At 48.7% G+C, this 27425-nt stretch overlaps 1 protein-coding gene across 1 annotated transcript in view; it reads right to left on the minus strand.

Moving 5' to 3' along the window:
- Window positions 1-27425, minus strand: part of kst (spectrin beta chain, non-erythrocytic 5 kst) — a 214894-nt gene that overhangs the window by 84342 nt on the left and 103127 nt on the right. The window contains exon 2 of the mRNA XM_077666319.1: window positions 1660-1840. Coding sequence (XP_077522445.1) covers window positions 1660-1779 — 120 coding nt within the window. The 5' untranslated portion in view covers window positions 1780-1840. The remainder of the gene's footprint in view (window positions 1-1659; window positions 1841-27425) is intronic.

Genomic DNA, 27425 nt, shown 5'->3' on the forward strand with positions numbered 1-27425 from the left:
TCGCCGAGAGGCAAAAGGTCAGCTCTTTATCATCTGGCTGCTGCTCATTGTTGCAGGAAAGCAAAGGAAATGTGTGACACTTGAAGTAACACTCACATGATGCAAAATTACAGCATAATGTAAATGACAGCAATCAGTGCTCTTTGTATACCCTTACTGAACATGGAGAACTACGCTTTCCTCAAAAAGAGAGCTCATCTAAACAAGGATAGTTACTAGAGATAGAACTGTTGAGAATGGGCAAAAAAAAGAGAAAGCCAAGTGCCAGAGAAATGCAACTTGCAGCTAGAAAAATTATTTATACAAAGAGTTTGGCTATTCTTTTTTTTTTATGCTGCACAGCCTGCATGAACACCTCCATGAAAATTAACAGGCATGAGACCCTGCGCATGTACTCCCATTTAAGCCATGAAAACTTGAACTTGACCTGTGACGTTAGGCTGCCTGAAGCTTCTGGGATGCTTTAGCAGTTCACAGCATGCCCCAGAATACTATCAATGTTCGAAGATCTGAGGTGGTCAATGCAAGCCCTCATTACCCACCGTGCATTGGTATTTTCACATCCTCACAAGCTTTGCTGCCTAATTAGCATCCCAGCTATTTTTTTTTTCAGCATGGCTGATGGCGCCCAATGCTTAAGAGAGTCTACAGTGGCATCTCTAAATTTTTTCTATCCCCCTGTAGTGCTCAATATGGTGGGTTGACTGCAGGACAGACAAGACAGCGAAAGCTTGAATGTCAGGAAGGGTAAAGATTCTGACCACAGGAATATGTCTGAGGTGTTTGCAGCAGCTAAATGGGAGGTAATTTACACTGCCACTGCACTGCTTCCACAGGATGATTAAGTCATTAGTTGACACCTTTAATGATGGGCAAGAACTCTCTCCTGCAAGTAGGCAAAAGATAACTGTGCAAATGAGGGTAGCAAGTACACTTTCACAGAAATCCACCACAGTGTTCAATTGCTGGTGTTGTTAGTTTTCTTAATTTTCTTCTCCTCACTAACTTCTTGTTTGTGAGAGACGGAAACTGTGCGCAGCAAGGGCTTTTGATATCTTTCCAATGAAACATGTTAAATGCCCAACTTCCAGAGTACCCTGATCTCTAACAAAGCAGTGCCAGCCACCAACTGTGCATATTGATGCTGCCTGAATAGGTAAAGGAACATCTAAACTTAATGCAAGAGTTAATGGTCTCATTATATTCACTTCTGTCAGAAAACAGCGTAAACCACTAAACCAAACTAACTGCGATGAAGTTTTGTCCCCAATCTTGTGGGTACAGTAGCAATGAAGCATACGCTCAACGCATCAGAGACGCAGCTGCAAGAGCTCACAGATATGTGCAGTACCCAGACACATGGTCTTTAGAACAGCAGCTGACCCCGAACGTGGTTTCTGCTGGCCCAGGTCTCAGCAATGGACCTTCGTTAGGGTTGGCGGTAAAAAGTAAATAAAAACAACAATGTCCATGGCACAGCTGACTCATGAGCACTGAAGAGCACTCACAGCTGCTCCTGTACACCGCTCTTGTCAGCACGGTAAGTGATGAGGATTAACCCGTTTGCTTCCGAGGTTAACGAAACTGCCATCTCTGTCCCCAAGGACAGCCCACGAGAGAAGTTGGGCATGAGCGTCATAGAGAGGGCCTGGACCTCACCTTCTGCAGGAAGGAGTTCATCCACTTGGTGAAGGTCTTCTTCTGGATGTGTAGCCGCTCCTCCTGGAGGGCCCGGATGCGGCCCTTCTCAAACTCCATGGCGTCCGCACGCTGCGACATGATGCCGCTCCTCGTCGACGTCCCCTACGGGCGCCTGGTTACCTCCGCATTGCAGCACCACCTGAACACAGAGTGAGAAGGCAATCAGAACCATCACCTGCAGCAGCTGCAACAGAAGCGATGAAGGGCTCAACGCGTATATCTTGTGTAAACAGCCATACGCTCTATGGCTGCCCAAACGTGCATCTTGGTCTCAAGCAGATAGTGTGCCACTAAGGCACTCATTGTGTACCTGATCCTAAAGTCTGAAGTTACTTGCCATAGCTGCTTGAACATTACGTGACCTGTACTGATAATACAACTGTCCACAGCTATTTCAGGCGCTGTACAGAGCCTGATGTGAAGTCCACAAGAGCAGCCTTGAGGCCGGCTGTCACTGGGCGAAATTCCACAGATAATAATGAAATCCACGCTCCAAATAAAGGCTAGGTCTCGTTTGTTCCTCATGTTTTAGTTCACGGAAGCAAGGGCCTCATAACCCGGCACACCATATACACATACAAACATATTCTGCATAATGGTTTGATGAGTTAACACACTGAAAGCTGTTTTGTGTTAATAAGCATTTCAAGTCCAGCTTGATGCTGACATGTGAACCTAAGAACATTCAATCAAAAAAAGGCCCTGCATGCAAGATTTTAATTGGGACGCACACACTAAACAGGCATGCACAGAAAATTTTCCCAAATGCGACAACACTCAACCTGTAAAGAACCAAATCCATGTTCGAATAATATGCAAATTAAGGAGGGGGGGGTAGAAATCGACAAATAGGTCATGACTACCCTAATTATGTGTGCTAAGGATAACACTGCAGAAGAAAAAATTAAGCAGCAAGTCTTTTTTCTGCAATCTTGACAGAAAAAAAGATGTAAAAAAACGAAAGGTATTCAGGAAAAAAAAAACTAGAGCCATTAAAAACTGTTCCAATTGCACAACCTGAGCCAAGGGGAGTTGACGTTGTTGCGCCTGGGAGCTGGCTGGCTGGCTTTTTTTTACCGGTGATGACGCCCGCGCCTATTTGACCGGCTGAGGGTGCAACAATGACCGCAAGAAAAACGTTTGCTAGCTCAACGCAAGCACTCGTGTTTTATCTGCATTCCTCCGCGGTCCTCCTCCAAGCGTGCGCAGTACGTCCCATTGTTTTCACACCAATCGCGTTATGGCATGCCTTATCGCGCGATAAGCGGCCCGGCCATCAGGAACAGCGATAAGCCTCCCCTCCCTTCTTGGCAGAGGCTTTCTTTTTTCCCACGATTGTCTATTACATTTTTTTTTCTTTTCATTGGCTTCTTTTTTTAACTCGCCCCGAAATCTGCGCAAACACGCGCATTTTCTGCTCTTCTTCTATGAGAAGGCGGCCCAGGTCAGCTTCGAAACGCGGCCACCACGGACGAGGTGTCGACCGCCACTCACCGCGTTCATCAGCAAAACGATATGCCATTTTAGATAGGGTGGCTACAGCCACCCTAGCTTAGCCATCGCGGTGCTTCAAGCATGCATACAACGCGCCGCGGACTGTAATCCACTTACAAACGTACGTGACTTCACGTTCCGGTGACGTGAGCGACTGACACACACTTGCATCGACGTACCGGTACGACCCAGAAATAAATAAATAACCAAATAATTTTTTTTTTTCCAGAAAAGAAGCTGGATTGTCTCCTGGGCTAAAAGCTGCTCAAGCAGCTAGACTGAGGCCCAAGAGACCACTACAAGTCAGCAGCAGTCGGATAGAAAGCACAGCACCAAAAGATATAGCACCAATAATAATCAAATAATGAGTTGAAAAGCAATTCAAAACGTGAAATAACATTGGAGAGTAGGAAAGAAAATGAGTGGATCAAAAATCTAATAATTACATCTTAAAACAGCAAACACACGCGACAACGTAATGCTTATTTGAACTTCCTCCTTTATCTCGTCCCTTACGGCGCGGTTCAGGTGTCGGCCGATATGTGAGACAAATACTGCGCCATTTCCTTTCCCCAAAAACCAATTAATTTTCATTTCCAAAAACAAAAATCTGATTAACATTGGGCATTGTAAAAGAAAATAATTGAATAAAAATAAGAAAGAAAGAATGAAAGAAAGCAAGAAAGAATAAAAAAATTAAAGACATGACAAGTATGCATGCATACACACACAGGCGAATGCAGTGCGCGTTCGACATATATAATTATAATTATAATTTTCTCTCCTGGCGCGAAGACAAAGTGCACAGCACTCGAGGCGAGGTCGCGCGCCGCGATTACCGCAAGGCCGCCTCTTGCTCTCTGTCGAGCACGCGGCATCCGAATGGGAAGAACGCGCGCGTAATTGCAGGCTGTGGCAGACGCGACGCCGGCGAAAGACGGACGAAGAACAGGGCAGCTCCGTGACGTGACGGCCGCGGCGGATGTGCGGAAGAGGAAGCCACGGAGAAAAAGATAAATGATAAGAGGGGGAGCAATATGCTTTCATTCACTTTTGCCTGCTTAAACAAAGTGAAGTCGGCCAGTATATAAACAGTGATAGTATATACTGCGTTTTAGTTGCTAGAACACTCTCACCGTAAACGGAGCTTCTACGAGCTAGAAAAATACACTGCACAGGTGTCGCCATCGCCGGCGTATTTCGCAAGTAAACTGCGTACGTCATCACCGAATTGGTCAACGCGAATCCCGGAGGCCATGCCATACCGCAATTCAAAGCGGCAGCAACCGGTCCTTCTCGGTGTGGACGTCACGCGTTTGAATATTGTGGCGGGAAAATTATTATATTAAATTAACCCCCTCCCCCACCCCCTCCACCCCTCCCCCCCCCCCCCCGGCCCGAATGCGTGGGGTGGGTCTTTTGTTGTCGGACAAACTTTAGCGCGCCCGGAAAGGGTCACAGAATTTTTTTTTTTTTAGTGGGAACAATACCTGGATGGAGTTGCCTTCAGGGTCCCTTTATTAGAAACTCCAAGGGGTCGAAATAGCCAGCAACCCTTCACTGCCCGGCATTCTTTGGGCCTACAACTTAAACTGGTTCCGCAAGTAAGAATGTTATAAATTGCTTATTCACCATCTCACTTTGTCACCCGATTCTGGAACAGCATACGCTCTTAAAGAAGAACGCACCTATATGGGAGTAAAAAGCAAGGAAACTGTCCTCTAGCCACTCCCCTTTATAGGGCTTTCGTATAGGTTTTCTCGGGACTTGTACACTCTAAACAGAAAGGAGTAAAAACGGAGTAAGCTGCCCTCTAGCGCACTTCCTTTTAAACAGGAGTAAAAAAGGGAGTGCGCTAAACTCCCCTTTATAGGGCTTTCGTATAGGTTTTCTCGGGACTTGTACACTCTAAACAGAAAGGAGTAAAAACGGAGTAAGCTGCCCTCTAGCGTACTTCCTTTTTAAACAGGAGTAAAAAGGGAGTGCGCTAAACTCCCCTTTAATAGGGTTTTCGTATAGGTTTTCTCGTGACTTGTACACTCTAAACTGAAAGGGGTAAAAACGGAGTAAGCTGCCCTCTAGCGCACTTCCTTTTAAACAGGAGTAAAAAAGGGAGTGCGCTAAACTCCCCTTTATAGGGCTTTCGTATAGGTTTTCTCGGGACTTGTACACTCTAAACAGAAAGGAGTAAAAACGGAGTAAGCTGCCCTCTAGCGTACTTCCTTTTTAAACAGGAGTAAAAAGGGAGTGCGCTAAACTCCCCTTTAATAGGGTTTTCGTATAGGTTTTCTCGTGACTTGTACACTCTAAACTGAAAGGGGTAAAAACGGAGTAAGCTGCCCTCTAGCGCACTTCCTTTTAAACAGGAGTAAAAAAGGGAGTGCGCTAAACTCCCCTTTATAGGGCTTTCGTATAGGTTTTCTCGTGACTTGTACACTCTAAACTGAAAGGGGTAAAAACGGAGTAAGCTGCCCTCTAGCGCACTTCCTTTTAAACAGGAGTAAAAAAGGGAGTGCGCTAAACTCCCCTTTATAGGGCTTTCGTATAGGTTTTCTCGTGACTTGTACACTCTAAACTGAAAGGGGTAAAAACGGAGTAAGCTGCCCTCTAGCGCACTTCCTTTTAAACAGGAGTAAAAAAGGGAGTGCGCTAAACTCCCCTTTATAGGGCTTTCGTATAGGTTTTCTCGGGACTTGTACACTCTAAACAGAAAGGAGTAAAAACGGAGTAAGCTGCCCTCTAGCGTACTTCCTTTTTAAACAGGAGTAAAAAGGGAGTGCGCTAAACTCCCCTTTAATAGGGTTTTCGTATAGGTTTTCTCGTGACTTGTACACTCTAAACTGAAAGGGGTAAAAACGGAGCAAACTGCCCTCTAGCGCACTTCCTTTTAAACAGGAGTAAAAAAGGGAGTGCGCTAAACTCCCCTTTATAGGGCTTTCGTATAGGTTTTCTCGTGACTTGTACACTCTAAACTGAAAGGGGTAAAAACGGAGTAAGCTGCCCTCTAGCGCACTTCCTTTTAAACAGGAGTAAAAAAGGGAGTGCGCTAAACTCCCCTTTATAGGGCTTTCGTATAGGTTTTCTCGGGACTTGTACACTCTAAACAGAAAGGAGTAAAAACGGAGTAAGCTGCCCTCTAGCGCACTTCCTTTTAAACAGGAGTAAAAAGGGAGTGCGCTAAACTCCCCTTTAATAGGGTTTTCGTATAGGTTTTCTCGTGACTTGTACACTCTAAACTGAAAGGGGTAAAAACGGAGTAAGCTGCCCTCTAGCGCACTTCCTTTTAAACAGGAGTAAAAAAGGGAGTGCGCTAAACTCCCCTTTATAGGGCTTTCGTATAGGTTTTCTCGGGACTTGTACACTCTAAACAGAAAGGAGTAAAAACGGAGTAAGCTGCCCTCTAGCGTACTTCCTTTTTAAACAGGAGTAAAAAGGGAGTGCGCTAAACTCCCCTTTAATAGGGTTTTCGTATAGGTTTTCTCGTGACTTGTACACTCTAAACTGAAAGGGGTAAAAACGGAGTAAGCTGCCCTCTAGCGCACTTCCTTTTAAACAGGAGTAAAAAAGGGAGTGCGCTAAACTCCCCTTTATAGGGCTTTCGTATAGGTTTTCTCGTGACTTGTACACTCTAAACTGAAAGGGGTAAAAACGGAGTAAGCTGCCCTCTAGCGCACTTCCTTTTAAACAGGAGTAAAAAAGGGAGTGCGCTAAACTCCCCTTTATAGGGCTTTCGTATAGGTTTTCTCGGGACTTGTACACTCTAAACAGAAAGGAGTAAAAACGGAGCAAACTGCCCTCTAGCGTACTTCCTTTTTAAACAGGAGTAAAAAGGGAGTGCGCTAAACTCCCCTTTAATAGGGTTTTCGTATAGGTTTTCTCGTGACTTGTACACTCTAAACTGAAAGGGGTAAAAACGGAGTAAGCTGCCCTCTAGCGCACTTCCTTTTAAACAGGAGTAAAAAAGGGAGTGCGCTAAACTCCCCTTTATAGGGCTTTCGTATAGGTTTTCTCGGGACTTGTACACTCTAAACAGAAAGGAGTAAAAACGGAGTAAGCTGCCCTCTAGCGTACTTCCTTTTTAAACAGGAGTAAAAAGGGAGTGCGCTAAACTCCCCTTTAATAGGGTTTTCGTATAGGTTTTCTCGTGACTTGTACACTCTAAACTGAAAGGGGTAAAAACGGAGTAAGCTGCCCTCTAGCGCACTTCCTTTTAAACAGGAGTAAAAAAGGGAGTGCGCTAAACTCCCCTTTATAGGGCTTTCGTATAGGTTTTCTCGGGACTTGTACACTCTAAACAGAAAGGAGTAAAAACGGAGTAAGCTGCCCTCTAGCGTACTTCCTTTTTAAACAGGAGTAAAAAGGAAGTGTGCTAAACTCCCCTTTAATAGGGTTTTCGTATAGGTTTTCTCGTGACTTGTACACTCTAAACTGAAAGGGGTAAAAACGGAGCAAACTGCCCTCTAGCGCGCTCCTTTTTAAACAGAAAAGAGTAATGTGGGAGAGCCCTAGAGGACAGTTTACTCCGTTTTTACTCCTTTCTGTTTAGAGTGTACACGTCCCAAGAAAACCTACACGAAAGCCCTAAGCGCACTACCCATACGGAGTGACCCACAGCCGGCAGCGAGGATGATCCGCCGTCAGCCATTCGCGGAGCGGTAGTAGCGTCGGCCGCTTCGAAAAAGACGGAACCGCAATCGGCATCGTCAGTCTACACAAAATATGGGCCGCCAACGCAAGACAGGAATCACCGCCTCCTTCGGGGAAGAATTTACAAGTGAGGAAAACAACAAAAAAGCACAGAAAACGTGCGAGAAAAAAGCAGACTCCTATAGGAATGAGAGCTGCGACCTTGAACAGTCTGTACGGAGTGAACCCCGCCCCGGAAGTACGCTTGTTCCATCTTTTTTTTTTTAATCCCTACCCGTCTTCCAGAGCTGTCGAGATGTGCGTGCGTGCGTGCCACGTAACGCGGTAGGCACGAAGAAACTCCAGCAGCAGCAGCCGCAGCACACGCAACGACCACGAACGGCGTCATTATTTTTCTCATTGTGTTCGCTCTTCCCTCCGTACCTCTCCCTTCGGGCTTCTGTCTTTCAGTTTTCAAAAAAAAAAAAAACGCGAAGAAAATAAAGTCGCTCCAAAACTTCGCGACTTCCGCGAAGAACCGATCCGGACGCTTCGTACACACAGCTTTAAACCAAGTGCAGCCAAGAAAAAAAAAAATTGAATGAAGATGAGAGGAGGTGGGAGGAAACGAATACGGTGGGCTCTTTTGCACAGTCCGTTGCGTCGTCGATGGCCGCCGATATTCGACCCAGTCACGACGAAGCAATGCATTATTTCTTTCCTTCTTTCTTTCTTTCTTTCTTTCTTTCTTTCTTTCTTTCTTTCTTTCTCAATGGAGGAAAAAAAATACTTTTCGCTCCAGAGGAGAGAGCAGAGTAAAGATCGCTCCCGACTTGCAGCGTGCTCTTGAGATCCAGCTCCGTCAGAGAGCGCGCGCGGTCAAGCGAGGCTACTGTGAGGTTACACCACTAGGCGCCGCTGCAAGCCAGCGTCTGCGCGCGCACTTCAAATAAAGAAAAAAAAGCGCGCGCTTTGAATTGGCGACCGCGATAGAAAGATCGAAACAAATTAGACCGCTTTTACACCCTCCAGCGGAGCGAGGACAGCGATAGCTGCGTGTACGCGCTCCGTTTTCAACGCTGTGAACGTCGTCAGGTCACACCGAAGATGTGTAGTCATCCGGGTTGTTACGAGGGAGACCGCGATAGCATCGAACATATTTGGCAGATATCAGAACAAACGAGTTTATAGTCTAGTATTGTGCACTAGATTGTTCTAGTAACGTAGAGGGTGGTGACATCTTCCCCATTTTGAATCATGGCCTCATTTAGCCGCACCGAAGTATTTTTGCCGAAATCAATATTTTCGTGTCTTTGACGCGTGATAGCGTCCGAATACTGCTTCCAGATATAGAAGTCCTAATAAAACAAATTAAGTTTTAGAACCTTTTTCTCCATTGTATAGGGGACAGCGCGATGCATGCGGTTCAAAATGGCGCCTCCCAATTCGACAATAGGTGTCGCCACCGTTCCAAAGGAACGTTCTATCGGGGTGTCCAAAGAGGTTTGCAGATAGAGGCGTCACCTCTCGGTGGCATACTGAAGCTTGTTGTTTTTTTCTCTCGCACTACAACCACGTTTTAGAACAACGTTGATCAGTTCGCACGACCGCCGCAAGTACCGCGACAAACCGCAGAGTTCCGGTTCTCGGACTAAACGAAATTTATCGAAAGGCATTGCAGAAAGAAGCAAGTCCGTCCTAATTCCCCATTAATTCCAAGCACACGGTCGGGATAAAAGCGACCTCCGCAATGCGTAAAACACAACACGAAGAAACACTACATTCTTCCTGTTGTGTTTTACAACAGGAAGAAACACTACACGGCGGCTGCGTTTTTATGGAGGCAAAACGCTAAGGCGCCCGTGTGCTGTGCGATGTCAGTGCACGTTAAAGATCCCCAGGTGGTCGAGATTATTCCGGAGCCCTCCACTACGGCACCTCTTTCTTCCTTTCTTCTTTCACTCCCTCCTTTATCCCTTCCCTTGCGGCGCGGTTCAGGTGTCCAACGATATATGAGACAGATACTGCGCCATTTCCTTTCCCCCAAAACCAATTATTATTATTATTATTATTATTATTATTATTATTATTATTATTATTATTATTATTATTATTATGAACACTGCATAGCGTAGATATGTACACCGGTTCAGGGGCGCATGCGCAGTGGCAGTTGCGCGTCCCCGCTATCCAATGCGCACAAGGCGCAGCTGGCTGGTCGGCTTGCTAATTTCTCTGAATTCCAAACAACCGCGACTGCGGGGCGAAGCAGACAAGTTGCAGCGACAAAAAATGCCTCCCACAGAGAGTCGGACAGGATCGTCGCTCAGACCTGACGCTTTCATCCCGTGTCGGGGAGGTGGGCTTCCCGGCGTCGAAAACAACGCCGACTGGAACGTTGTGACGGGGCTTCACTTCCGCGTCCTATACTACCCCCCCCCCCCCTCAATCCTTCCTCATCCACCACTACGTTCCTCCTCTCCCTGCACGTCTCTTTAACGTCTCTTGAGAGAGGAGGAAAGAGAGAAAAAAAAAGCAGAGCGCACGTCACACGGGACCGAAGTCTGTGCGCACGCTACACCAAGCGGTGCAGACAGAGAGAGAGGGGGCGGGGATGTTTCGTGCATAAGCGGAGAGGGGAGAGGGAAGGGGGCGACGGCAAACATATAAAAAAAGGAAGGAATGAAGAAACACAAAGACGGAGAGGACCGGACGGACGGACGAGACGGCGGGGGCGCATTGTTGTGCAGTCGTGTAGCCGAGACAATACCGGAGGGGTCCGGCCGCGTTGTTTCCTGGCATTCTTCGCTAGGTGGGCGGGTAGGTGGTGCAGCGAGGGGGGCGGGGGGGGGGGGGGGGGGGGGCGGGGGCGAAGAAGAGACCGAAAGAGTGTTAGGGGGAAAAAAAAAACTGGTACCGGGCTTTTTCCCTTTCCACCAGGTAGAACGTCTCATTGTGGACAGCTGGTAAACGTGTATAGGCTTCGGAGAAGCAGGCTATTATACAGAGCCGTCACTTTTCCCCAGCAGACAACACCTTCCCCCTCCTCCCTTCGTAGTAGTGTGTGCGTGCGTAGTACGGTTATTATGACCATCAGAACCGTGTTATTACCTTTATTGTTATCATTATGTGAGCTAAGCAACAGAAGCCAGTAAAGCTACGCTGATTTGGCCATGCGATGAGGAGGGCTTCTGAAAAACACAGGACACAGAGAGAACTGGCAGAGAGAGAAAGATCTTGGGGGGAAAGAATCTGCCTGTGGAGGCAGATCAGGACATTCATTAGTTCGGGCGCTGGTAAAATAAATGAGAAACAGCCCGGCATATTTACTAGTTCGAGCGCTAACGAGAGAATTACAAACAACAGAACAGATCAGAACGAGGTCACCAACAATCATAAGAAGCAGCAAAATAGCAGACAGCAGCGAGAAGTGCGACAGCAGTCACTAGCTGCTAGTGGCGTGAAGGTGCGCCCATGCGGTCGTAGTGACTAGCGCCAACTAGCGCGCCTTCAGGAGGCGCAAATGTGCACTCTAAACAGAAAGGAGTAAAAAGGGAGTAAGTTGTTTTCAAGGACAGCTTACTCTCTGTTTACTCTCTATATGCGTATGAAAGGAGTGAAAAGGGGGCTTATAAAAGGGAGTGCACTGGAGAACAACTTACTCCCTTTTAGTGCGAAGGCACTAGACAGTTTTAGCTGTGCGTACGCAAGTGCTTGCGTACGCAAAGCGCTACGGCGCTGCGTACGTTACGCTGTCCGCTCCGAAGTATAGCTTTAGCTGGCCGTGCCGTAGCGTCCCTCAGGCGCACGTGGCGCCATCTAGTGACAAGGCGTCAAACCACATCAACGCTCGGTTGAAGAAATTAAATCCGTGATTACTGATAGCTAGTGTGAGTGCATTGGGAGCCTTTTTTTGTTCCAAGAAGAAAAACTATGCAAACCGAAGAAAATGTAAGAACTGGCTAAAAGCTAGAAAACTGCTTCGCCAGGTGTCGTTGCTACGAGGAAAACACACCGCATATAGTTAGGCCTAGGAGCTTGAAAATCACCAAATTATCTGAAAAACAGGGGCTAGTTATCGCTTATACCGCTACGTGTGGGCAAGATTAGGCGAAATAAAAGCGAACCGCTACCATTTGAGCGAGCTATTGCGTCGAAGAATCCAGCGGCGACGTGTATTTATTCCGAAGCGGGCGAGCAGGGCGCCGCCATCTTGTCAAAGTTAGCGTACGCAAGCCACGCAAGCGCCGCAACGCAAAGTCCGCTGGCTAGCGTACGCACGCAAGACGCAGGGCTTGCGCTTGCGCTCTGCGCATGCGCACTACCGTCCCCGCAAACTCCTTGCGTACGCTAAGCCGTTGCGTACGCACAGCTAAAACTGTCTATTATTGGCCACGAGCTCGCAGTTTCGCCGTGGTCGCACCGCACTACGTGACCAACCGCGTGACAACAACTAGCCAGACTAGCCTAGACTCGAGATGAACGAAGGCTAACCAACCTATGCCTTAGCTTTCGCTACGTATATACTGGCATAGCCGAGCTAAGCCACTACCACCTTTTTTTACACCCATGAATAGAGGCGTATTAGTGCCTGCAGTGTCGGCAAATATCCAGCCGTATAGGCTAGATCAAACAGCGGGTCTGAACCTTTAAAGACGATGACAACAGCTATGGCCAACGTACTCGAGACGCCTTGAGTGCGTCCCTTCGGAAGACGTCCTCATCACTGCGAGGTTAGGCTCGGAAACGACCCCGCCGTGGGCCGGCAATATCGTTCGGAAAACGCACGACAGCTGTGTGCGAGCTCGCGGAGAAAGAAGTTCGTTGCACCCACACATCGGTCGGCCCAATCCGAGCGCTTAATTCACAGCCTTCGCATTTCCGCGCAGACCGCGAACATCGACGACAGCTGCGGGGAGAGACGGTTGCTTTTGCGCGAAAGCCGATCCTTGCATCGCACCGAGCAGAGTATATGTGGACGACAGCGATGTATACAGTATCAGAACGGCACATCGTGCGGGCCGTAAGCACCTCGATTTCAGAGATAACGGAGCGCCTGTGTCACACTCTGTTCGCATGTGCACCCCGCACCATAACGAACAGTGCTGCTGTGTCGCCCAAAAATCTATTATTAAGAGCTAAACTCTCTTCTTTTTGGGTAGCCGGTTTCGTTCAAGGATGTCGACACTTCTGTTTACATATGTATACACTGTGTAAAGGAAGCTCAGTTCAGACCGAGACTAAAAAAATTCAGGGGAGGGGGGGGGGGGGGCACTTTGTTGACTTAAAGTGCCGTGAGGCGGAAGCCTTTAGCGCGGTGTTGCTGCTTGTGCCACTGATGTGTGGTTAAGATGTTAAGTGCACAATTGTTTGTGAATCTTAAATGCTGGAGACACTGGAGGGCGTTTGGGAGGAATCCGTCTCATTCGGCGCCTTTTCGCAAACACTTTCCAGCGTCCTAGAGACAAGGAGAACTACATATGCGTTGACAGGAAGTAGCGTATCGTTAGCACGCTAGGCTGCAGAACGGAAGGATGGTGGTTCGAATCCCACCGTGCTCAAAGATTTCTTTTCTTATCGAGTTACTGAATAGCGTACCGGACGGACGGTCGGACAGGGTCCTGGCCGCGAGTATGAGCCATTGTTGTGTTTTACGTACTTTTTCATATAGTTTTCATATACTGTATACATCACCAACTCTAAGGAAAGCAGACCGCTCGCCTCCATTCAGGAACGCACATCCCAGGCCGATCCTTCGAACGACATCGCAAATACCGTTGTAAACATGTACAGTTCCGGCTCTCTAAAGCCAATAAAAGATCAAAAACCTTAAAACCGCTCGATAAATCGTTGAATGTTTTCTCAAGCGACAGCTCTCAAGTAGCCCATGTTTTTGTTTTCTGTCGGGTGCCTTTTTCCCGGTTGCTCTCTCGTACCTGCATCAACAACGTGTCACCTATCGCCTCGTTCACACCACCCGCTCAAGTGGAGCCCGACAATCGCATGTACCAACAAATCTGAATATACCTCACTCTGCCCACTGATTTCCTACTGGAACTGCAGCCTGTCCGGGCGTAGTGCCGCTATTACAGTCCATGCTAACCCAATAATGTCACTGTTTTGTTAACTGCGACAGTGCGCAGATACGTTCCTGTTTGGCAAAGGCTGTGTGTCAATCAATCAATCAATCAATCAATCAATCAATCAATCAATCAATCAATCAATTTGTTCTCATTACGTTAAAGTGTGTTCGCAACCCCCCATGGCCGTAAGGATCTCCAGGGTAAAAAATAAACTATAGAAACCAGTCCAATTACGCACGCAACAGGACAAAACCCTATCCCATCTATCTTAATTTATAACTGCCCAGGAACTGTGTACTGTGCCAGCTGCGGCTACTCTACGACTGCAAACTTCGTAATCCTTGCTCTTATCGTTGTTTCCAGTCTTCCAGACTTCCAGTCTTATTGTTGTAAGGTCCTCCTGCCAGGGCCAAAACATCAGCCCTCAGTACCGTAAAATAAATAAATAAATAAACATACTCCGCGCACCTGACTTCCTGCCACCCGCTGATCTTCACCGTTCCTTCGATTCCTCCATCATTCGTTCCCATCGCACGTAATCATTTTTCACACACCGGTAAGCCAACGGAAAATCGGAGTTTCAATGGCCGCTACAGGCTTCAACGAGAGATCATTCCAAGCTACCGCCAGCGAGTGTGACACGCTGGCCAGCAACGCACACATACGAGGAAATCTGCAGGTTCTCCAGAGAGAGCCTCCACCACCACACAGGGCGGCCTGCTCGCTTTCGTTCCCCACAACGCGGCACGTGAGACAAAGAGAGAGAGAGAGAGAGACAACTGAGCCGTCGCGCGCTTTTCGTTGTCAAAGTCGCAATCTGCGACGACACGAGTGTGTCGCCCGTGCGGCGGGCGTCCCGATTCCGCCGCGAGCGAGCAGCTAGCGGCAGAAGCTCGACTCGACTCCTCGCACAATCTTCCTCGTAGCTGGCCGGCCTCAATACTGGGAACCGCCGCGGCGAGGAAGGAAGGACGGCGGCAGTTTTGTGACATCGTCCCCGGAGAGAAGAGAGAGGGGGGAAGGAAGGAGAAGAAGAAGAAGAAGATGGGGTCCCAGAGACAACGGGAGTGACAACACGGCCGAGAGCCGCGCGTTGTCCTCCGCCGAAAAGATTCGGGTCAACGCCCGCCACTGCGCAGAAGAGAGCAAAAACGTGGGCACTCGTCCCAGGAGAAAAAAAAAAGCAGCAGCTCGGCTTTCTCCCTGTGTCTTTGGCTGCGGCGATGTCGTGGAAGACGTGGGTGCACGGAGATAAAGCGACACTTTCTCCGTCACGTGACAACATTCACGATGACGTCTAATTACATTGTTTGTCAGCAACGCGAAAGCACTAGAAGGTTTCAATACCTTCACCGAAAGTGACGTCATTGCCCTTCAACCAATGTGAATGATCCGGTCTGATGACGTCACTTCCGAACTCCAGCCAATGGGCGAATGATCGACTCCGCATTTTGGACGCCTAATTACATTATGTGTGGAGCCGCCGCGGTGGCTGAGTGGTTACGGCGCTCGGCTGCTGGCCCCAAAGACGCGGGCTTGATCCCGGCCGCGGCGGTCCAATTTCGATGGAGGCGAAATTCTAGAGGCCCGTGTACTGTGCAATGTCAGTGCACGTTAAAGAACCCCGGGTTGTCGAAATTTCCGGAGCCCTTCACTACGGCGTCCCTCATAGCCTAAGTCGCTTTGGGACGTTAAACCCCATAAACCAACCAACCATCATGTGTCGGCAATGCGATATCATTTGAAGTTTTTGATGCCTTTACCGGACATGACGTCACTTTCATTGAACCAATGGAAAGGAACTACCCGGTCTGGTGACGTCACTTCCTTCCAGCCAATGGACGAATGACCGACGCCGCATTGTGACACCAAAATGATATCGTGATCATCACAGCCGTGATCCCGTTTTCATCACCATTCATGAACAGTGATCACGCGTCCTCAAAGTCCTTCGTGAGAGTCGTTGCTGTACATCTGCTCGAATCACGCGCTCCGTCCGTCCGGCTGCATGCAGCACTGCCGCTCCAGCCACGGTCGCGGTGGGATTTCAAACTTTAGAGAAACGCTGCACACGTCCAGCGCAGCAGCCGTTTGGGCACCGCTGCATTGCCTGGTGTCAAGGCCCGAATGACGGACGGAGCCCGGAAGGAATCGGGTGTCCTGGAGATACTCTGACGAAACGAGGCGTCGCTGGCTGCGTTTTTATGGAGGAAAAACGCTATGGCGCCCGTGTGCTGTGCGATGTCAGTGCACGTTAAAGATCCCCAGGTGGTCGAAATTAATCCGGAGCCCTCCACTACGGCACCTATTTCTTCCTTTCTTCTTTCACTCCCTCCCTTATCCCTTCCCATATGGCGCGGTTCAGGTGTCCAACGATATACGAGACAGATACTGCGCCATTTCCTTTCCCCAAAAAAACCAATTATTATTATTATTATTATTACCAGAGGTCACCGCTTGTGTCCCTGAGTGCGGCGAATCGAAAGAGGGCACGTCGGACCGCTTTGATGCTCACGTGTCTCACTGCATGGTACTAGCTGTGTCTACGAGTCCTCCACTGAACAGGGAACCTCAACGACTTACGTCCTCTCTGCAAACCAGTCCAAGGAACTAGACCGCTGACCTCTGATCCTTGACATACGGACATACCAGAGACGTCGCGGCGTAGCCGTACATTGGACCCTGCAGCCGGGTGCTTGCTGATTGCCTCTTCGCAAGCGCAGCTGGCTAGTATGGTGCCATCATCATCATCATCATCAGCCTAACTACATCCACCAGAGGACAACGCGGCCCCTCCCACATGCCTCCAATTAGACCCTGTCGTGCGCTGCGGCCACCTAATCACCTCAAACTTATTAATTTCATTTGCTCACCTGACTCTCTGTCACCCCCTGCTATATACGATTGCCCTCATAGGGAGTAAGCTTTCTAGCGCACTCCCGTTTGGAGCAGGATGGAAATCTACACACGGACTTGAGCAGCATACGTATCCTGCTCAAGTCCCTGAGTAGATTTCCATCACTAATTATATACGGAATGCTTACCATTCTCAACGGAGGCACAGTTCCACCGAAAATCCTAGTAAAACTTGATGCAGTTAGCAATTGGAGGAGGCTTTTAAGCGCCGCACCGGAGGTCCCGAAATCAGCAAATAGAGGAGACTGAAACCTCGGTTGAAATCATCGTAACTCCTTATAGAACTTCGCCCGTTTTGGAGAGGGACTGTGTTTCCGTTTCCACCCCTAAGTATTCCGTATTTTAAGTGACGGAAAGATATATCCTCAGGGCTTTGTTAGAACACCGCGCCCCTAAAATTGAGTGTGCTAGAGAACAGCTTACACCGTGTCCAGAGTGTGCATCTATACGCTACTACGTCCTCGGTATGCTAAACATCTCTCCATTATAGCACGGCCGTGCGAGGCGCCGTGCAGGAAGGCGGAAGCGGCGGGCGACGCGGCGCAATGTCCCGCTTTCTCCACCGGCACGACGACAAGGGCTTTCCAGGAGCGGCCGTGACGCCATATCGGAAGCGGGCCGGAAGGAAGAAGCAGAGGGCACCGCGGAAGAGGAACTGAGAGAAGCCTGCGGCGCATAGCGCGCACTGCGCGGAACGTATATAAAAGAACGCCGCGCGCGCGTCCGCGTCGGAGAGCTGCGGATACCTCCAAGTGGCATGCACATTTCTCACCCGCATTCTACACAGCGAATCTGAAATAAATAAATAAAAATACACGATTGATTGTACGTTACAGTTTTGAGTATAGACGGCGTCCGTCCTTCGATATCAAAATATGAATTCAACCTTCAGCGACCAACAAAATAACCGAAAATTTTCGGGAGAAACGAGCAAATTTTCTACAGTCGAATACAAGTCAAGAAACAAGCGGCTTTTTCCCGCCAAAGGACACCCCCTCCAAGCAAGCCAATGGCGTCGGCAGAGTCTCACGAGTCACGAACATGCTGGCTTGACAATGAAGGGAGTGACTGATGAAAGGGGGCAGTTCCCAGCCCCACCCTGCATTATCGGGTATAATCCCTTCCGTGCATTGACAGGCAACTCCCTGCATTGTTGTGGTATAATCACGCTAGCAGGTTCTCGAGAATCGGCAGAAGCCATTGACTGGAAGGGGATCCCCTTTGACCCCGGGGAAAAGCCGCTTTTTTCTTGACTTCTATGACTACATACTATAGGCGATGGATTAGTTTACTATCGGTTCAGCCGAACGGCTGAGACATTTGGACCGACAATTAGCGCGGCGCTAATCCGAAGCGCTTGCACTGGGCATCCAGGTAAGATCGAAGGCTCCCTTATCGGGCAGTGCAGTGAATGCTGGCGGAAGACATACAGTAGTATATACAGCACACGGTTGATTTTGGTCCCACGTACGGCTTCTCGATCCTTTTCAAGGACTCGAGTATACCGGCAGCATTTTTAATGCGAAAGCGTGATATGGCTCATCGCAACGAAAACCGGCGTTGTGGTCCAGCAGCAGTGGTCCGAAAACCCCCGTCACCATGGCCTTACATGACGTCAGCAGTAGACCATAAGATTGTAACGGGTGAAAATTGGCGATGAAGCAAAGGCAATGGACGAGAAAGCAGTGGTCAGCGATAGTAGTAGTTTTGTAATGATAAAGGACGTTACTAAATAATTATGAGGGCCATTAATGACAACGTCAATGATAAAGGCCTTCAGGGCCTTTAGGCAAAATTCCTTTACTGTAAAGACATTTACGTCAAAAGCCTTTATGGCAAAAACCTTCAGGTCAAGCATCTTGGTTTAAAGACCTTCACGTCAAATGCCTTTATGTAAAAGGCCTTTAAAAGTAAAACGACCTTAAAAGCCCTCGGTCAAAGGATGATCTCGCATTCACAGCACGTAACGGCCTTAAGTGCTCACCGTAACTTATCCTCTCAATTCGAGAAATGAAAATAAATTAAAACGTATTTTGTGCTGCCTATGCCGATCCTTTCTTTCTTTTTTCTTTAAACTGTTACTTTGTCATTTAATAATAATATTAATTATTGGTTCTTGGGGAAAGGAAATGGCGCAGTATCTGTCTCATATATCGTTGGACACCTGAACCGCGCCGTAAGGGAAGGGATAAAGGAGGGAGTGAAAGAAGAAAGATATGCCGTAGTGGAGGGCTCCAGAATAATTTCGGCCCCCTGGGGATCCTCAACGTGCACTGACACCGCACAGCACACGGGCGCCTTAGCGTTTTTCCTTCATAAAAACGCAGCCGCCGCGGTCGGGTTCGAACGCGGGAACTCCGGATCAGTAGCCGAGCGCTCTAACCACTGAGGCACGGCAGCGGGTCTACTTTGTCCTTTAAAAAGTCACTTTTCCGACAACTATATCGTGTTCTCTCGATGGGGTCGGGGGAAGCTGGCGGCAAGAAGCCAACTCGGATGCCGCCACGTGCTCGCCCACACACGTGCACAAACACACACGAGCAATTAAGCGCACGCACTCGAGAGGCGCAAATAAATGCTCTCGCGCGTACGTAATTAAGGCAGCCGAGATGAATGAACGGGAAGCAGGAAGCGTTGCCCCCACGGAGAAGCCCGCGTGCACAAACGTCAACGCGTGTCCGTTCTTGATTTTTTTTTTAACGCGAAAGCGTTACAGTACCCCCATGTCGGAAGAAAATTGTCCGGCGTTGGCGACCGTTTGAGACCCCGCAGCCGAAGCGGCCGGAGCATGTGCACCTTAAACAGGAATACGCCTTTATGGGAGTAAAAAAATTGCCGGTGGTTTAGCCCCGGTTAAACCTGGAGTGACGATATAGCTACAGCTGGCCGAGTGGAACTTGGTCACGTGACGAACCAGGTCATCAGCCACGGTGCCGGCAGCTGCTCCGCATCACGTGACCAACCACGTCACAGCATGGCGGCGCCTCCACGCCGAAGGCTGGGAATGCTACCGTAATGTAGCTATCGCTGCAAAAGAGTCATATGTCCTCTATCGAAATCCCTTTTACATAAGGGAGTACGCTAGCTAGAGGACAGTTTCACTCTCTTTTACTCCTTTCTGCTTAGAGTGTGGCTTCTAGGACGAGCGCCACGTGGTTAGTCCTGTTAAGCGTGACGTAACTGAAAACAGGCGCACACACAAGCGTGACGACCCTGTGTCTAAACTTTCTTTTTCAGGGAGTCTCGAAAGCCGCGCCTGGTAAGCCGGGCGCGTCGACCAGCCCAATACAAAGGGCCGACTTTATACTAAACCGCAGTACTAACGATCACCACTTGCTCGTGTTAAGCGTGACAGCGCTTTGAAACACACACGCAAACGCACAAGCGTGACAAACCACGTGTCGGGCAGTTTTGGCCCGTAGGCGCGAAAGACCAACACCCTCTCAATGCTAAGGCCTCTCCACCGGCCGCGTGACGTCACGCCAAGGGACCGTGCAGGCCCCGCGCTCCGCGATTTCAGCGCGCCGCGCCCGTCTGCACTATTCGGGTACTGCCGTACGTAGCTGCCTTATAAGTGATTCCTTCATTTTCATTTTTGTCGTTGCTGCAGAAAAGAAATTCGCTAGTTTGTGCGCGCCTTAGGCTATCATTTTATCTGCTTTATATATTTTTTTTATTGCAGAACACCTTATTGTCAAGAAAGTTCGAGCTGCTAATACAGTTTTTTATAATAAACAATTTAGCATACGGCCGCCAATTTCGCATTATTGGTCATTATAATAAAAAATTGATTAGTTAATTTCAATTAATCATCTAATTATTAGGTTCTATCACGTACATGATGTCTGCCGTGCGGTAAAATCCATCCGCACAGACCGCACATGCGTATATCTAGTTGTTAAAGTAGAAGTTCGTGAACATTGAAAAAAAAACACCGTCTACTGCGCATTGTGTTAGTTTTATTCTGTATTGTGTTTTGCTTAAAGCTTTCACACACAGCAATAATGACACTCACAATAATGTTGCGCTGTTGAGTATTTGTACAGCTAATCTGACCCTTACAATAAAAAACGACGAGACACCAGCAATGAAGTGTGCGCAAAGCATTTTTATTGCTTGGGAATAAAACTTACTTCTTCTTAAGCGTTGCTGCTTTCCGGGCTGCGGCCTTCTGCTGCGCATTGTCTTGTATGGCATCATTTCTTAGTTTGCAAAAGTTGTTTAGAACAACGTTGGTTGCAACGCGTACTACCAAGCGCAGGAGAGTTTGTGCAGTGTGGCCATTTTCACATGTCTCAATGTCGTGTTCGTCCAGGAGGGAAATCGTCTGTGAAATCACGACACCACGTTGATTTCTACAGGAGAGAAAATCTTCCGCGGTTGCTCCAAAAGACAACTTCTCTGCAACTAGTTTAGTCATCAGTACCATGTGAACTGTGCATGGCTGGGGAAACTTCAGCCCTCCTCTCGACAGGTTAGCTATCATGGCAGTATTTTCCGCTTCGATCTCTCGATTTTCAATCACCAATGTGCTGAAGCAAGCAGAACATGAAAGCTTCTTTAAAGCAGCATGAGCAGCGTATCCTGCAATGTAGACAATAGCATCCATGTCAGAGTGGGCGTGTGTAATATCGTCGTCGCTGACAGCCACAGAAAAGTTGCATGGGACAAGATCCTCACTTACGTCTTCAAACTCTGTTTCCTCGCGTGGAAATGTCAAAAGTTTTTGAAGACGAAGCTTCTTCTCACATTCGTAGAGCTGACGCACGGAAATGTGGTACTGTGATCCTGCCAGCTGGCGGTAACGGCCGAACCGGTCTTCTAGCGCATCCGTCTGAAATTTGCCCAGCAGTACGTACTTGAAGTGAAGTTCTTCTAAGCAGTAGCGCGAGAGTTCTACCAGAGAATAGCATGTCAGTCGCAAAGCACTGTGAGTCTCTTTCGTCAGCGAGCCACTGGTGATGTTTATTCTTGCCCAAGCGTCCAACCAGTCCACAACGCCGCTCAGGAAAGCTAACTGTGTGTCATCAACAGACCTTACAGGGTCTTGCATGCTGTCCCTTAGCCTCTGGCCTTTGCAAGGGGTCTTAACATTGACTATTTGCCACCATGTGAGGATAACGTCAATGAAAAGAGCAGTCGACTCAGCTTGAGGAATCTTGAACGCGGAACCATGTGTCCTGAGGGCATTTGAAACAAACTGATTAATGACGTCGAGAGCGAGCTTTACATTTTGCCGCTCCATTGAGGTTGGATTCACGGCTTTTGCGTTCAGTCTGTAAGCAGCCTTCACAAGCGACGTCTTCTCTGAAGAATAAAGCTGCCGCACAGCTGCGAAAGAAGCAGCTTTCATACGAGGAGGCCCTTCGGGCATTGCTCCACTCAAGTCCATTTCAGGGAAATAGAGGCATGTTCCAGGGTTTTTCTGGTTAATCCAATTGTTCCTAATGCACTTCAAGAGATGCACAGGATCGACCACGTAGAAAAGAGGGCGAGCGTTATCGGCTGGATGGGGATAGACAATGCTCACCTGAGGACTTGTAGCAAATAACGACATCATCTTGCGGTTCAGAGCATTGTTGTCCGTTATCACAGCGATAATTTTGAGCCCCATTTTCTCAACATTAATGATTATGTTCTTAGCATGCTCGTGCAAAATTTCTGCGCTCAGTTTGCTCACAGGTAATATGTGAATGACGTCCTTGTTTGCAGAAAGGAGTGATTGTACCATGAACACATGGGCTGTTGTTGCTGGTTCCGTTGAATGAACCGACGATCCTACTATTGTGCCCCCTTTGTAGTCGAAGTATGGTTTTATGTGGATCTCATCGATCATCAGGGTCACTGTCTTCTCGTGGTCTTTCATTGATTTGACTCGTTCTCGGATGTAGGAGAGACAGTGCGGTTGATTTTGCTCCACAAGAGGGTCAGCTTTGTAATTTGAGCAAACACGGCGCAGTGTGGAAGGATGGGGCAGAATGATTCTTGATGCAGCTCTTGTGAAGTGATATGCGTGAGGAGAAATTGAATTCAAAATACTGGCGAATACCAGCAGCTCTGCGCTATACACATGCTGTTTCGCGAGGAGAAGCTCTATCTGCTCAACCAGAAATTTCAGCAAAGAAGACTGTTCTTTCGTCGTATCACTGTCCTCAATGAGGTCTGCAAGCAGTGAACCGACAAACTGCAATACTTTAGTATGTTTCGACTCTTTCGTCACCTCAGGTATATTATGCAAGCCTATCTCGAGTTCTTCTAGCAGCAAGGACAGGCTGGAGGTGTCGCATACTTGAGCTGGCAGAATCCTGCCTGAAGGAAGCGACAGAAGCTTCACTCCATTCAAGAAAACAGAAAGTGACAGATCAGGGAGAACTACCAAGGCGCATTTCACATTAGGTGAAGGATCATTCTCGATGAGAAGGAACCTAACGCACTGCTCATCGACAGAAACGGTCCAGAATTTCGTGTTGCAGATTCCAGGCAACTTAGATTTGAACTCCTCGTAAGATGAAACTTTGTTTCTTTTCTGTTCAAGCTCATTAGACTGAAGTGACTTCCTCATAGCCTCCTGCAAAGCAGCGTTTTCCCTTCTTGCTTTTTTCGTCTCTGGCGATTCACTCCGTCCAGGCGTTGAGGACAAGTATTTTGGGCAGTTTGGAAAAACAGAAGGCGCAGCATCAATCTTCAACTGTAGCCTGTCACGCTTCACCTCTATTATTTTCCCTGTCAGTTCATCTTGGTGTGACAACGTCGTAATGAAGTCGCCTGCGTGGAAGTGCAGTTCACACACCTGCACGAGAAAATGAAGCAAGGCCATTCGCCATGACTCTCCATTGCCTAAAACACTAAGTAAAAAGAGTCTGAATAGTGAACAGCTTTTACATATTTACACAGCTTTTACACAAGCCTTATGCACATCCACAGAACTAAATGCTTCCTGGACAATTCATACATAAGTGTAAGAAGTGATATCATTGCCTACAAAGACAGCATGCCTTTCCGGGAGCGACAGCTCACAACTAAGATAATTACCAGCGCCTATTAAGCAATATTTCAGAGTCTTACCCTCGAATGCTCTGTAGGTGTGAAATCCTTCCGTGGAATGGCTCGCAACCAGGCTTTTCTTCGTACTTCGTCTCTTGGGAAGCAATAAACACGTACTTTGGGACCATTCTGGTAGTTCCCGCGGCACCCGGGAACACAGCACCGGCCCATGTTTCACGAAGTTGCACTCGCTACACGGCAGGCAATCAGTTTCCCATTCGTGCGCTAGCACAGGTACGCACGCCACACAAGAAACGGCCACACGAAACAGACACAGCCGTGCGAGGAGCGAACGGAAATGCACCCAACGCCAGGCTGAAAGACTCAAGCAGCAGCTAGACGCTCACTGCAAGACTGCGTTCGTGTCTGTGCTTGCCCGGGCAAGCGCGAGCACATCGAGGGAGACAACCGAGCGGAGCGGAGCCGCGCTTGGTGAGCAGCCTGACCGGACACTTGGCGTGACGTAGCGCGTGTGGAAAGGAGGGCCTGGAGAGGCCTGAAGAAAGTATTTAGAGGGTGTTGGAAAGACACGCCTGGTACAGGTTGGGTGCGTACATTAGCCTATACTTTAAAGGGCCGACGTACACAAGCCCCCCCCCCCTCCCCCCCACTCCCTCAAGATATGCAATAGTACGTGTGCTTGCGCCGCACACTATACCTGCATCTCAAGGAATTTCCTTTCGCGATTGCACTGTGTGTTACACATACAACTCACAGAGGAAGTGGAATAGGAAGAACAGGATGAACCCCGCGGCGGCGAGCACGTTGAAACATTTGGCGCACATCCCATTCCCGTCTGCGCTTTCATTTGTCTCTCGACATGTACTGTTTCGCGGCTTACGTTGCGTGCGAGTGACTCGTGCGTATAGCGTCGCTCAAAATAGAATGTCACCGCTTTTCACACGTTTGTTATACTCTTTTTTTTATTTTTTGCGGAGATAGCCATATAGCGAGGGCTCGGTAGCACAAGCGTAACAGAAAACTCGCCGACGTGATAACTGCATGCAGGGTATACAAGCCACACAAGAGACGAGGATATGAGATGCAATTTCAGAAGCGTTAAAGCAGCGGTTCACGAAGACAGTCGAGCCTCGTTATAGCGAAATAATGCATATAACGAAGCAATGACGATTCCCCTAGGAAGCTCGGCCAACACGGCTATAACGAAGCTACGGCTATAACGAAGTAATCGCCAGGCCCCTTCGTTATAATGATGATGATGATTATGGATTTTTATGGCGCAAGGGCAGCTATGGCCAAAGAGCGCCATGTCACAAGGTATTTTTTTCTTTTTCTCAAGGTGGGGTCAGAGACCCATTTCCCAAGCATTTCACCCTAAATAAGCCGAGCACCAGACCAGGGGAAAGCTTGTGCCCATTGTATCACCGGTGGGTACCCGGCGGCACTGGGGATCGAACCCCGCACCTCCCGCATGCGAGGCGGATGCTCAACCACTTGGCCACCGCTGCGGTCCCCTTCGTTATAACGAGATTCACGAATATATATGTGACCAGCGACGAGGCACACGAGACATCACTCGCGCACGCGCAGAAGAGCAGACCGTTTGGAGACAACTCTATACAGAGACTGAACTTTAAGAATCCATTACAATTATTACAATCTTAGTGACCGCGGATGGGAGTATACCGCTGTGGTGGCCAGGACCGCCATATGCGTGGTGTTACAAAGGTTGGGGGGGGGGGGGGGGGGAGACAGAGATATAGATATCTGCTCCGAGCCTATTGCTTTTGTCAGTTTTATTTTTGTGTGCGTTTTTTTTTAAATACGAGGTTAGAGGAAAACTCTGCAGGCCAGGTGCGCCTCAGAATTATCCGCGCATAAATAATACGCAGAGACGTATACGTGGATATAGTTTAAGCCAGGCGTGTGCGCCCAATTAGAAACGACCTAATTGCCGGCAATTAAGCGGTGCAGCGCCAACGCCACAAGGGCGCGCGCACGCGACAATGCACGAGGAGTTCCGCAACGGATCGATAACACGAAACCACACCTGTGTTCCTTCGACCCATGTCCGTACCGCTATGTTTGCCCGCGCTCTGTAGCACACTATGCAATTCACAACAGCGGCAGCGGTACATGCTACGGTAAAACGCACTTGCGGTACGATGTGTGGTTTGGGGGGGGGGGGGGGTGATTTTGAAGCCCAGGGTAACAACCCTTGCTCCTCCTGTTCACCCCATCACCATCCCCGTGCCGACAGAAGTCTTTAGCGCGTCACAATAGAGACCTTTAGAATGGGGGGGGGGGGGGGGGGGGGGGTCCCTCTCGGTTAGGGTGATAGGGTAATAGCGAGACGCCAGCGAGCATCCGAAGAACAATAACCCGAGGGCCGTTATTGTTGTGCGCATGCGCACTGCATACCTCGTTATTTCCCTATATCCAAAACCAATCGGGCCCCAATACTCTAAAACTCCCTATTACATCAAGCTAAGCGCCGATAGTCGCTATTCTCTGATATATGCTTCTAAATTTATTACCCTGTGCCTATTTATATTCTAATGATGATGGATTTCAATGCCGCAATACAAGGTGGAGTCAAAGACCCATTCTCCGAGCGCTTCACCCCACAGAAGCCAAGCACCATGCAAAGATAAAGCTTGTGTCCGTTCTATTACCAATGGGTACCCGGTGGCAGTGGGGATCGAACCCCGCACCTCCCGCTTGCGAGGAGGATTCTCAAACCACTATAGACGACCGCTGCGGTCAGCCTATATGTATCCCACATCTTTCATATTACAATCCTCGCCGAGACGCCGACAATCCGACAGACTACGGAGGCGTGGGCGTGCTTCTGCCGGTAACCAAACGGACGATTGACAAAAAAGAAAAAAATCGAAATTGAATAGAACTGGTATATTATGTACTTGAGTCCCGCTTCTTTCGCTACTTCAGGCATACGGAGAAAAGACATCGCTGCGGAGCGACTGGGCGCACAAAGTGGCACCGACGTACAAAAAAAAAGAGAAATAAAACCGCCAACATACAATTTGGTGGGTGTGGCCGCAGTGGGCACATGTATCCACGCCCCTCGCCCCTCCTTGCTCTCATCCTTCTACCGCTACTTTCCATTATTCATCGCGCTAGCGGGTTTTTAATAGCCCGGGGGAAAAAAGCCATTTCGGCGCTGCTTAATACGCTTCCTGTATGGGCTACACTCTATAGCCCCCCCCCCCCCCCCCCCCCCCCCTAAGTCGATGGAGGAAATGTTTAATAAATGCCACAGACAGTTCCTGCCCGGCTTACATCGCAGGCAAACGAGACGACGGTTCGATCTCGATCACGGGGAAAACGGTGCTCCCTTCCAAAGAAGAAAGAAACAAATATAAAAGTCACCCCGCAGCAATGCATGAGGCTTGCGAGGCTCAGGATTTCAGAGGAAATTGCGCGCAGTACGGGGAGGAGCTAGTGGGGGGGGGGGGGGGGGGGGGGGGGGTTAAGGCAAGACGTAGAGATATGGGAACACCTCACGCAGGCTGGTGGACCGACGCACGGACGCTATATAACCAGCCCTCGATCTCTTATCACCGGGCTGATGATTGG

This window comes from Amblyomma americanum, chromosome 5 (genome assembly GCF_052857255.1).
Source record: "Amblyomma americanum isolate KBUSLIRL-KWMA chromosome 5, ASM5285725v1, whole genome shotgun sequence".
Classification (NCBI taxonomy): domain Eukaryota; kingdom Metazoa; phylum Arthropoda; class Arachnida; order Ixodida; family Ixodidae; genus Amblyomma; species Amblyomma americanum.